Source organism: Pseudoliparis swirei, chromosome 5, assembly GCF_029220125.1.
Source record: "Pseudoliparis swirei isolate HS2019 ecotype Mariana Trench chromosome 5, NWPU_hadal_v1, whole genome shotgun sequence".
NCBI lineage: Eukaryota > Metazoa > Chordata > Actinopteri > Perciformes > Liparidae > Pseudoliparis > Pseudoliparis swirei.
The window spans coordinates 1369779-1382278 of record NC_079392.1 but is presented as its reverse complement, the minus strand read 5'-3'; the positions used below and the strand labels follow the sequence as shown (position 1 = coordinate 1382278).

The 12500-nt window shown below is 44.0% G+C and overlaps 1 protein-coding gene and 1 long non-coding RNA gene across 2 annotated transcripts in view; one reads left to right on the top strand and one right to left on the bottom strand.

The window, feature by feature from the left end:
- Positions 1-6341: 6341 nt before the first annotated feature.
- LOC130194413 (uncharacterized) lies at positions 6342-11461 on the bottom strand. The gene is made up of 2 exons (XR_008831838.1): positions 9686-11461; positions 6342-7294 (listed from the first exon to the last, which is right to left on the bottom strand). It is a non-coding gene; the product is annotated as an uncharacterized LOC130194413 (long non-coding RNA).
- A 14-nt stretch (positions 11462-11475) lies between these two features.
- Positions 11476-12500, top strand: part of LOC130194116 (hemicentin-1-like) — a 142852-nt gene continuing 141827 nt past the window's right edge. The window contains 1 exon segment of the mRNA XM_056415008.1: positions 11476-11808. Within this exon segment, the coding sequence (XP_056270983.1) occupies positions 11547-11808 (262 nt within the window). The 5' untranslated portion in view covers positions 11476-11546.

Here is a 12500-nt window from a genome sequence, read left to right as displayed (position 1 = left end):
GAAGCAGGGGCAGAAAGGGCCCCAAAGAAAGAAGAGCGGCCAGAGCGCGGCAGCGAGGCCAAGGCCAGCAGGGTGGAGGAGAGGAGGAGGAGTCAAGGGGGCGGTGGAGGACAGCAGTGATGAGGAGGGGCAGGCGACAGCGACTCTCCTCTAATTTTAACAAACAGTCAAGCTCAAAAACTTCACACAGTGGATGAAATAAGCCAGTTTTACACAGAACAAAAACAAAGGAAAGTGGAGGTCAGGATCACTTCCTGACCTCGTGAACTTTGTACAGTCTTGCAGATATTATATGAAAAGAAAAAGTTTGAAAAGCAAGAGGTTTTAGTATTAAAAGATTTTACTCAAAGTAAAGGAGTGCATCCAGCAGGGAGGTGGAGAGCTCCAATGTGGGTTTTATTTGATTTGTTGATTTTAAGTTTTATTTGTTTTTAAACTCTTTTCTTTTAATGAACACATTCAGAGTCGGAGTTTTAAGCGTAAATGGGCGAGGACAGTAAGAAGAGAACATCTATTTATGAATTTAACAAGATGAAAGCCAACGATGTTCTCTTCTTACAAGAGACGACAGCGACAGCACCAACGAGGCGGACTGGAGGAGGGAGTGGGGGAAGTTCTCCTGAGCCACAACACCAACCTCAGCGGAGGAGTGGGCTTCCTCTTCTCCAGGGCTTTCAGCCCTTGGTCACTGGAGGTCAAACACATCGTGGAGGGAGGCTGTTCTTTGTGAAAGCACGGTTCGACCTTTTAATGTTGTTTTAATTAATGTCTATGCTCCAACAACGGGGCAGAGAGGAAGCTGTTTTATCCAAAATTAATGATGTTTTAAATGACTGTGCCTCGGAGGATTTTTATTCTTGGGGGATTTTAACTGCACAGAGGATGATTTTAAAGACAGAAATCACACAGAGCCACATCCAGCTTCACAGCAGGTGCTGAGGAGGCTGGTCCATTCTCATGGCCTGGTGGACGTGTGGAGAAGGATGCATCCGGACTGCCGACAGTACACATGGTCCCACGTTAGGGAGGAAGGATCTCCTCAGCCAGGTTAGACCGTATTTATGTTTTAAGCACCATTTTAGTATTTTTAAAATGTGCAGCATTGTTCGGCTGGTTTTACTGATCACTCTTTGGTTTTATGTCATGTTTTATCAGGAACTTTTTACCCAGGGCGCATATTGGCATTTTAATACAGTTTTAACTTTCGATAGGAGTTTTAGAGAGGTGTTGTTTTATTTTTGGGGCATTTTTAGGCTGAGGAAGAGTGATTTTAATAATCTTAGGCAGTGGTGGGACCGTGGTAAGGTAGAAATTAAGCTCCTTTGTCAGCAGCACACTTTCAACGTCACTAGAGACGTCACCAGATCTATGAAGGACCTGGAGACTGAGATAGTGGACCTAGAAAGTTTGAGCGAGTCCACAGGAGATCGAGGACATATTGAAGTCCTCAAAAAAAAAGCGGCTCTCGCCGACCTGTTCGAGTTAAAGTACAAGGCGCACTGGTCAGGTCCCGATTCCAGACCATCGCGGAGATGGACACTCCTCTAGCTTCTTCTTCGGCCTGGAGAAGAGGGTGGGCAGGCGAGTGATCCACTCACTGCTGACGGACGCAGGGCAGCCGGTTGTGGAGCCAAGCCAGATCCGAAGCGGCGGTGGGGTTTTTACTCCTCCCTTTATGCCACTGAGTATAGGGAGGAGGGAGAGTCGGCGGAGGGCTCTGTGGGAGCTGCCTCAGGTCTCGAGGAGACTAATGAGGAGCTCGACAGACCCATAACCCCCAAGAGCTGAAAGCTGCCCTGCAGGGAATGCAGGGAGGCGCGCCCGGGATCGACGGCCTCCCGCTGAGTTTACAAGAAATACTGGGATGTCCTCGGAAGGGACATCCTAGGCGTCTTCAACGAGTCTGGCCTCTGGTTCCATGCCGGTGTCCTGCGGAGGGCAGTGCTGACGCTACTGCCAAAGAAGGAAACCCAGGACATCGGTAACTGGCGCCCTGTGTCTCTGCTGTGTGTGGATTACAAGCTTCTGTCCAGGGTCCTGGCCTCCAGGCTGAGGGGAGCTATGGAGCAGGTCCTCCATCGGGACCAGACCTACTGTGTGCCCGGCAGGTCCATGGTGGATAACGTCCACCTCATTCGGGATGTTTTGGAGGTCTCCAGCTCGTTGGGTATGGATACTGGTCTGATTTCTCTAGATCAGGAAAGGCTTTTGACGCGTTGAACACGGTTTCCTCTGGAAAGTTCTGGGGAAGTTTGGGTTCAGCGCTGGTTTCATAGCTAAGATCAAGGTGTTGTACAGTAATGTTGAGAGTGTGCTGAAGATAAACGGCAGGCTGTGTGCTCCTTTTAGAGTGAGTAGAGGGGTCCGGCAGGGCTGTGCTCTGTCCGGGATGCTCTGCACTCTCCCCAGCCCCTCCTCATTAAAATACGCTCTAGCCTACATGGTTTGTTTTACCTGGTTTTAGTAAAGAATGATTTTATCGGCATATGCCGACGACGTTGTTGTTTTATCAAGAATCAAAATGATGTAAACCTTTTAAATCAAATAGTACATGATTTTAGCACGGCATCATCAGCGGGGTGAACTGGAAGAAAAGCGAAGCCCTCGCTGTGGGGAGTGGCGTGGCGGCCTCGGTTCTTCCACAAAACTCATATGGAAGACGGACGGTTTTAAATATTTAGGAATATACCTGGGAAACCGAGCATGGTCCAGAAGAACTGGGAGGCGTCACAGAGAAGATAGAGGAAACTTTCCAAGTGGAAGTGGCTGCTCCCCAGATGTCTTTTAAAGGTAGAGTACTGGTTTTAAACAATCTTATTGCATCCCAACTGTGGCACAGGTTGACAGTTTTAGACCCTCCTCGGGCTTCTTAGCCAACATACAAAAGAAGATGGTGGATTTCTTTTGGGAGGGTCTACACTGGGTGCCACAGGGGTGCTGTTTTAGCCAGAGAGGAGGCCGGACAGTGCCTTGTCCACCTCGCCAGCCGGACTGCCACTTTCAGATTACAGGTTGTTCAGAAGTTTTGTACGAGTCCGGTGTTCTTAGTGTGGCGAGGCGTGGCCAGCTGCCAAGGAAAGCAAGCAAGAAGAAAGCGTCAATAGACACCGTGACCAAGACCGGCAGCAAGAAGAAGCCAAAGCAGCTACGCCCATCTACGCAGCTCGGTGATGGAGTGCGTCCACCCGACCTGGCCGGCATCTCTCTCCAGGGCCATGGGCATCATGAACTGCTTCATGAATTGACATCTTCGCCGCATCGCGTGAGAGCATGCGGCCTACTGCACAAACTACAACAAGCGCCTCCACCATCATCCAGAGAGACTTCCAGCCTGCTGCTGCCTGCTCGGGCGGCCCTGAGCTGCGAGCGGGCGGTGTCTGAGGGAACCAAGGCCGTGACCAAGGCCGTGACCAAGTACACCAGCTCCACACCGTGACCAAGTACACCAGCTCCACACTTCCGACAAATTTCCCCTTGGGGATTAATAAAGTATATATCTATCTATCTATCTATCTATCTATCCTCAGACGTGCTGACAACCTGGGGCTGGATACTGCTCTGTTTTTAATAGACCCCAGCATTTTAAAGTTAAGTGGGCTGCCTCCTTTTTATCAGGGTGTTTTTAAGTCGTGGGCCCTTTTTAAACACGAAAGGTGCTCACCGTCTGACTCTCTGTTCTGGTTGTTGAGAGAACCATTAATTCACGGCGAAAATAGACATTAGCAGCAGCGTCACCCCTGGACTAACGGGGCTGCTGAACAAAGACCCTTTCTCTGCAGCAGTTGGTGGATGCAGTGGGGCCGACGCTGAGCGACCCCGGCCCTGGGCTCCTGCTGGGGATGCATTCCGACCGGGTGGAGGAGGCTCCTGGAGCTGTGGAGGCAGAGGCTGACCGGGGGAGGAGCCTCCTCGACTACAGCCAGCAGAGGACAGAGCCGGACCCTGCAGACCCTTCCCAGACATCTCCCTCAGCCCGGGGCTAGGGGACTCACCGCCCCTGCTGAGAACGAGCCACCCAGAAAACTGCACACTGAACAAAGCAGACAAGAAGACTTTGTATTTTAACCTCGTGAAGAGTATCAACAGGTCCAGACTGTGCAACAGACCGCCCACTGTGTGGTCAGAGAGACTTGGGCATGGAGGCCCGGGCCCGCAGTGGGGGGTCCTATACAAGCCTCGATCCCCTGAAGAAAAGGACTGCTGACCTCCAGTGGCGGATTTTACACGGTGCTGTCGCGTCCAACGCTTTTATTTCAGTCATCAATCCCGCTGTCCTGAGCCAGTGCCCCTTCTGTGACCTCCGGGAGACTATTTACCATGTTTTTAATGAGTGTAAGAGACTTTTGAGTTTCTTCGCTCTTTTAACATTGGTTTTTAGTCTTTTTAATGTGGCTTTTACAGAGAAGGTTTTTATCATGGAGGCTGCCTACAAAAGACGGAAAAGAAAAATGGCAGCTCCTTAATTTTTATCCGGAAGCCAAAATGGCCATATATTTAACAAGGAAGTCCCGGGTGGAAAACAGAGAGGGGCAGGAAGCCAGGGCAGTGTGGCTCTGTAACATCAGAGCCAGACTCTGGCTGGAGTTCAGATTTTATAAACACATTGGAGACCTGGATGCTTTTAAACAACGCTGGTGTTTTAAAGGTATTGTTTGCTCTGTGGTGGAAGAGGAGCTGGAGTTTGCACCACTTTTTATGAGGTAAAACATGTTTTATTTGTTTTTAATGTTTTGTTTTTGGTTGTGGTGTTTTTTATTTTTAACAACCTAATTTTTTAAAGCACTTTATTTTTAAGAAGCTATGTAAAAGCTGAGAAAATGTGAAATAAAGTGTTTTTCAAAAATCAAAAAAATCTCTCTCTCTCTCTGTCTCTCTCTATCTCTCTCTCTGTGTCTCTCTCTCTGTCTGTCTCTGTCTCTCTCTGTCTCTCTCTCTCTGTCTCTCTCCCTCTCTCTTTTCATCCTTCTGTTCCAGCCTCTGATTCTTCACTTCATTCTGGGTCTTTTGAAACACAATAACACCACCAGTCATCTCACTCTTTTCTGCTCCTCTGTTCTTTTCCTCGTGAATATTCAGATGATCTTCCCTCATGAACACACATCACACGGCGCCGGGAGCAAGAAGTGTTCCTGAGTTTCAACAGAGTCACAGGGAAAACCTCGAGAACCAGAAACTAACCGGGCCTGAATTATTCAGAATAAAATCCACTTCACAGGACCACACACGGTCTGAATTCCCTTCACACACACACACACACACACACACACACATTGGGATTTCCATAATCAGCAACAGGTAAAAACATTAAAACAGGATATTCTAATTGAATTTTTTTTTTAAAGAATTAAAATAAACAAATACAAATTAATTAATTAAAAATAAGAAAAAAAACAACGATAAATTTAAAAAATTAAGAATTTGAGAAAAACATTTAAACATTTAAAATTATAAAATAAATAAATAAATAAGAATAAATGAAACATAAAACACATGCATCATTGTCTGGTGTGAGCTGGGTTGCTGTGTGTGTGTGTGTGTGTGTGGGGGGGGGGTGATGGAGTAAAGCTGTCCCTCAGCCTGTTGGTCTGGGTTTCATGAGTCCTGAATCTTCTTCCTGATGGCAGAGGAACAAACTGAGTGCCAAGACACATATTGGCCAACTGATGACGGTGGTGACGGTGGTGACGGTGTGACGGTGGTGACGGTGGTGACGGTGTGACGGTGGTGACGGTGGTGACGGTGTGACGGTGCCCATTCACCGGCTGCATGTTTCATCATCAACACCGTCACCGTTGTCCTCGTGCCGTTGACGGAGGATTTGATCCTCTTCAGTCACCTGACGAGTCAACAGGGCCTCCAGCTCCTCCGGCTCATGTCGATTCTTCTGTTTGTCTTTCCTGAGACGGGTGAACTCTAAACAGGTCACATGTGACCCGGATAACAGCAGAGGTCAAAGGTCAATACGTGCATATCTGCACACACACACAGTGGCGGTTGGCTATCAGGGACTCTGTTTAACTCTGAACCAGTTCGCCTGCAGCGTGTAAACCTTGCGTCACGTTAACGTCGGTCAGGATGATCCAGTCTGAGCCGGTTTGATTGGCCCCGCCCCCCATTGGCCCCGCCCCCCATCAGCATCACGCAGCAGTCAAACTTTTTAAGTTCATTCATCTCTCCAGAGAGCCGGCAGCAGGCCCCGCGCTGCGATGCGTTTGCTTTGGGCTCAACTCTAAATGTCAGCCCACATATTTTCCTCCATAATATTTACTTTAGAGATGGAGTCACGACGTCCACGGCTTCTCGCTCTATAGAGCCTCATGAATATACATCATGGAACAATGTAGCGTCAGGAAAATGATGTATTCATGAATAATTACACACAGCACAATATTTCATGTAACAGATTTGACATCTTTATATAAGACCTTATATGATGTAGTATTGTGGGCTGGAACGACTGCAACCAGTCTGGCTGAAGTTAGAGGGCCGTCATACAGGAGCTTGGTCAATAAAATAGTTTAATGCTTTGGTGCTTTAAGGAAATATTCTTCTTTCTTTTTTACCTTTTAACCCTTGTGTTGCCTTTGGGTCATTTTGACCCGAATCAATATTACACCCTCCCCCCGCCTTCGGATTAATTTGACCCTATTCAATGTTTAATGTCGGTGTTCTTTCGGTAGTCAACAAACAAACATAAAGTGCCTCACACTTAAACTTGGAAAACAATATTAATTCTAATAATTTTCTGGAGGTTTTAATTGCTGGCGTCAAATTGAACCCAAAGGGTAAAATATGTTAGTAAATATAAAGGTAACAGGAGGGTGAAACATTGAATCGGGTCAAAATGACCCGAAGGCAACACAAGGGTTAAACGACTGAAAGAACACTTTAGTCAGACGTGTAGCGTCTCGACTACTTCTGTAGATCTCTGAGGAGTTCTGATCACGTGTGTCACCAAGACAAGAGCAAAAATAATACAAAATAAATATAATAAGAGCTGAAGAGAGAGAAGTGAACCATCAGAAAGAGGATGAAGTGCAGATTAATCATGCAAACAGACGGAGAGCTTCTGTATGGAGGCTCGTCTTCCTCTGGTTCTTGTATGTTTTCTTCTTCTCAATGTCACAGTCCAGCAGCGCGGGGCGGCGTGGTGTTGTGGCCCGGTTGGTGTTGTGGTGTTGTGGCCCAGTTGGCGCGTGTTGTTGTGGTCCGGTTGGTGTTGTGGTGTTGTGTGTGTTTTGGTGTGAGCAGCAGCTCACTGCTCGGTCCTCTCTTCGGCCTCCAAGGTCTCGAGCTGCAGGAACACAAACAGCCTTCACTGGTCTGAGGTCAGCTGGAACCGTCACGCTTTGTCAAGGTCGCTGTGTTCATGTTAACTTCATGTTAACGCAAAGGAGTATTTGTTTTTCCATTTCACTCACTCATTACACTATGGTGCTGAAATGGAAACTATTAATTTACTATATATTTCTACTTATGTCTGTCTTTTCTTTATTTGTATTTTTTATTTATTTCGTATTTTTTATTATTCTTTTTTTATTTTATTTTATTTGTTTTTGTAATTTACAATATTTTAAAAAAAATATTATTCGAATTTAAAAAAATATATTTTATTTTTGTCCTCTTTTCTCTCCTCCTCTTTTCTCTCCTCCTCTATTCTCTCCTCCTCTGTTCTCTCCTCCTCTATTCTCTCCTCCTCTGTTCTCTCCTCCTCTGTTCTCTACTCCTCTTTTCCCTCCTCCTCTGTTCTTTCTTTCTTTCATTCCAAACTAAAGTCCTCGTGAAGACATGATGAACAAAGACATGATGTCATCGCTGTCCTCTGAGTCGGACACCATTGAATAGAATATACACTTTTATTAATCCCCAAGGGGAAATTAGTTCTCTGCATTTAACCCATCCTTAGTTATTTGAAGCTTCAGTGCCTTGCTCAAGGGCACTTCGACTTGCAACTAATGGGGAGAGCCGGGATCGAACCCGCAACCCTGCGGTTGCAGGACGGCCCTCTTACCCCACTGAGCTAAAGCCGCCACATTGTTTGTGTGGCAGAAACACGCACACACACACACACAGACACACACACACTCACATACAAAAAACACACACAAACACAAACACACACACACTCCCGTGACGCGGTGCAGGAACATATTGTTTCACAGAAGCATTATTATTATTATTATTATAACGTTTATGAAGCTCACAGTGGAAATAAAACCTTTTCTGGAGAGAGAGAGAGAGAGAGAGAGAGAGAGAGAGAGAGAGAGAGAGAGCACTGTGTTTCAACGTTGTTGTTGTTGTTGTTGTTGTTTGTGTTGTTCGATGAACAGGACCTGGACGTGTTGCGTAACACTTCGTGCTGGAGGTCCGTTTCCTGAAATCTTTCCTCCTCATGATTTGTTTGACATGCAAACTTCGTCCCTCGTCTTCATTTGAGTGAACTTTGGTTTGAGAGCTTTGGATTCTCATTTGAATGTTTCCATGTGACTTAAAATCAACAACAACAACAACAACAACAACAACCTGCAGAGGAGACTTCACACAGCTTCTGTTTCTGTAGACTCTCTGACTGTTTTCTATTTCCCCTGATCTCACACATATATATACATATATACAGTATATATACTATATACATATATGTAATATATATATATATATAATATATATATATAATATATATAATATATGTATATTTAATATATATATTACATATATATAATATATATTACATATATATAATATATATATATATGTATATTCACATATATATACACATACATACATCAATAAAGTTTAATGCCGTACATATATATTATATATATATTATATATATAATATATATATTCTATATATAATATATATATATTATATATATACATAAATAAAGTTTAAAGCCCTACATATATATATATTATATATATAATATATATACATACATAAATAAAGTTTAAAGCCCTGCATATATATATTATATATATAATATATATACATACATTAATAAAGTTGAAAGCCCTAAATATATATATTATATATATATAATATATATAATATATATATTATATACATACATAAAGTTTAAAGCCCTACATATATATATTATATATATACATACATAAATAAAGTTTAAAGCCCTACATATATATATTATATATATAATATATATATATAATATATATAACATATATATATATATATATTATATATATACATACATAAATAAAGTTTAAAGCCCTACATATATATAATATATATATATAATATATATATAATATATATACATACATTAATAAAGTTTAAAGCCCTACATATATATATTATATATATATAATATATATATATAATATATATATTATATATATATAATATATATACATACATAAATAAAGTTTAAAGCCCTACATATATATATAATATATATATAATATATATAATATATATACATACATAAATACAGTTTAAAGCCCTGCATTAGCAGTAACATGTGATACCAGTGGCGCACTAGCTCCCCCTAGTGGCCAAACAGGCGTATTGTTGCACAACAATCATTAAATCATAACGTCGTTTGCAGAGTAATCATCTCTTGAGGACAGTGGATTATTTGGATAATTTTATTGCCAAAAAATTCTTGAATTGGATTATTTATATTACTTATCACCTGGGGAAGCTGTCAGTTGCAAACACATACCTATCTTCCATGACCAGGACATGATCAGTCACCTTCCACCTTCTTCTCCTTTATTCTTGTTTTCAGAACTATAGTTTTGGGGGAAATAACATAAGAATGTGGAAAAATAGTTTTTGTGTCTAAAGATGTGACTTCATTTCTCATAAAAGAGCAACTTGAATACAGGTGAATCATTATTATACCACGAGCATCATACTTAGCATGTAGCTCTTCGCTGCAACATTTAAACAGAGAAAAAGTGAAAGAGGCTTTTAAAACATTTTATTTTGACATTCCACAACATGAAAATCACAGTTTTAAATAATAAAATTGGTTACGGCTCCATTCCATTATTAGGTTGCCTTGCTCTAAGGTTTCACTTGAATTATGGCTCAGTTCCATTTCGCATTTAGTGAAAACTGTTCAACAAATTGAAGTTTCATCAAACAAAGAAGTCAAATATATTGTTGTCTGCTTGCAATATCACTAAAGCTTGATTTATGTTTCATTTGTGCCGAATTAAACATCCACTTTATCGTCTTTCACTCGGGTTAAACTACACATACAACTAAAAATACTCAATTACAAGTAAAAGTCCTGCCTTCCTAATCTTCTAAATGTACATAATTATTATCAGCTAAATAGATTACTGAAGTAAAACTACTGGTCGTTTGATAAAATGTCCCAAAAGAAGGATTTTACTGTGAGTTGGTCGATGGAGCTCATTTGAACTCTTTCATAAACAGTCAGCTGTGTGCTCTAAAGGTCACAAGGTCAACCCGAGGGCTTGTCTGGGTCACATATTGTGTATAATAGGCTTTCATTTTTAATATGCTTTATTTTTAAACTTATATGTTCTTTTAATGTCAAATCTCAATTTTAAAAGTATGGGGGAAATGGAAATACTTAAGCATTTCAGTGAAATATGAGAGTAAATGTCCTCAATGACTTCCCACCAGCTGCTTTTGAAGGACAACAGATGGACAAGAAGTAAACAAAAGCCTTACATTAGTAAAGCCTCTGGATTTGGGGTTAGATTAAGAAACAAGTTTAACCTCATCATTCAAATTGTTTCATTTTCTTTCATGTTTCGGTTTTTGTTTTATAAACCTGCAAAATATCTCCTATTAAGACTTTTTAAGTATATTCTCATTTGCATACAGAATATCTTGTTAAACGTCTTTACTTGTGAGGTCCAACAATGACCGCCAGGGGGCGACAGAGAGCTCAGAACCACCAGCTGCTTCTGGACGTCCCGGTCCAGAAGCAGCTGGTCTCCTGCAAGTTCAGCTTTTTGAAAACGTCTCATCCCTTCTGTCTGTTTTATTGACAATAATTCATCATGAATTATCTTTATATTAATGCATAATAATTGCATACAATCTATAATTAAAATAAATAAATATAAAAAGTTCGTTATACTGGCCTGCAGATCCAACAACGTTCCTCGTGGATGGCTGAAGCCTCCTCTGTTGCTATGGGAACCCCTCATGACGCCGTGGAGTCAATGAAGTACCTCAAGTCCCCCAAAACACCTCGGCCAATCAGAGCACAGCTATTCTGCACGCGCGTCAGCGTGTGTGCCTCGGAGACCTCCTGCCCAGCTGAGAGGGGGGTCTTGGAACAAGGACTCCGGACTCTGCAGGACTCCACACGACAGACCCGCTCTGCTGAGACCTCGGACCCGGTTCACAGAGAAGTGAGCCCCGCAGAGAGCGCGCGCTGCAGAGGAAGAAGTCCACGAGAACTCCTTCACCCCCCCCCCTCCTTCTGAGACCCCGATGCCTCCGCCTTCAGCCCGAGACTCACCCTGAGGACCGACCCGCGAGGAGGAGCACATCCGGGACCCGCTTGGCTCCAGAGACGCGTGTCGGGTCTGGAGATGGGCCGCGCGCTGCTGTGGCTGAGCCTGCTGGCGCTGTCGTCCGTGTGGTGTGGTCCCGGCACCGGGACCGGCACCGGGGCCGCGCAGGAGGACATCCCGGAGGGGGCTTCCACCCTGGCGTTCGTGTTCGACGTCACCGGCTCCATGTACGACGACCTGGTCCAGGTCATCGAGGGCGCGTCCCGGATCCTGGAGACGTCGCTCCGCCGGCCGAAGCAGACCCTGTACAACTTCGCCCTGGTGCCGTTCCACGACCCGGGTAAGACCACATGGGGGGGGGGGGGGGGGGTGACTTGTTTAGCTTTCTTTAGTTTGTGCACACTTCTGGGGTGTTACTCAGAGAGTTCAATCTCTCTCTCTCTCTCTCTCTCTCAGTGTTTTCTCTCTGCTGTGAAAACAAATCACACAGAAGAAGAGAGAGAGAGAGAGAGACAGAGAGAGAGGGAGACAGAGAGAGAGGGAGAGAGACAGAGAGAGAGAGAGAGAGAGACAGAGAGAGACAGAGAGAGAGAGAGAGAGACATGTGATCGTTCTTCTCTCTCTCCGCTCCTCCTCCGACTCACAGATGTTCAGCCCGGCGGTCACTATCATTAGCATTCCGCCAGGGTGCGCGTGTGTGTGTGTGTGTGTGTGTGTGTGTGTGTGCGTGTGGCTCGATGAGTACTCCCACCCCTGGGTGCTCTCTCTCCTCCTCAGCAGTTCAGTTTCTCGGCTCGGTCGGTCAACATGACTCGTTCCACATGAGTTGTTACATAACTTTACGTCATGTCGCTGAAGCTTTGATCCAAAGTGACTTCCATCCTGCTGCAGTCACACCGCATAGTCACAGCCACAGGGAGCACCTCAGGGTGCAGCGGCTTGCTCAAGGACACATGGACCAGGGGATTGAACCGCCAACCCCCTGATTGAAAGACTGAGTGTTACTCATCTCCTGGGAGGTGGTGGTCCACT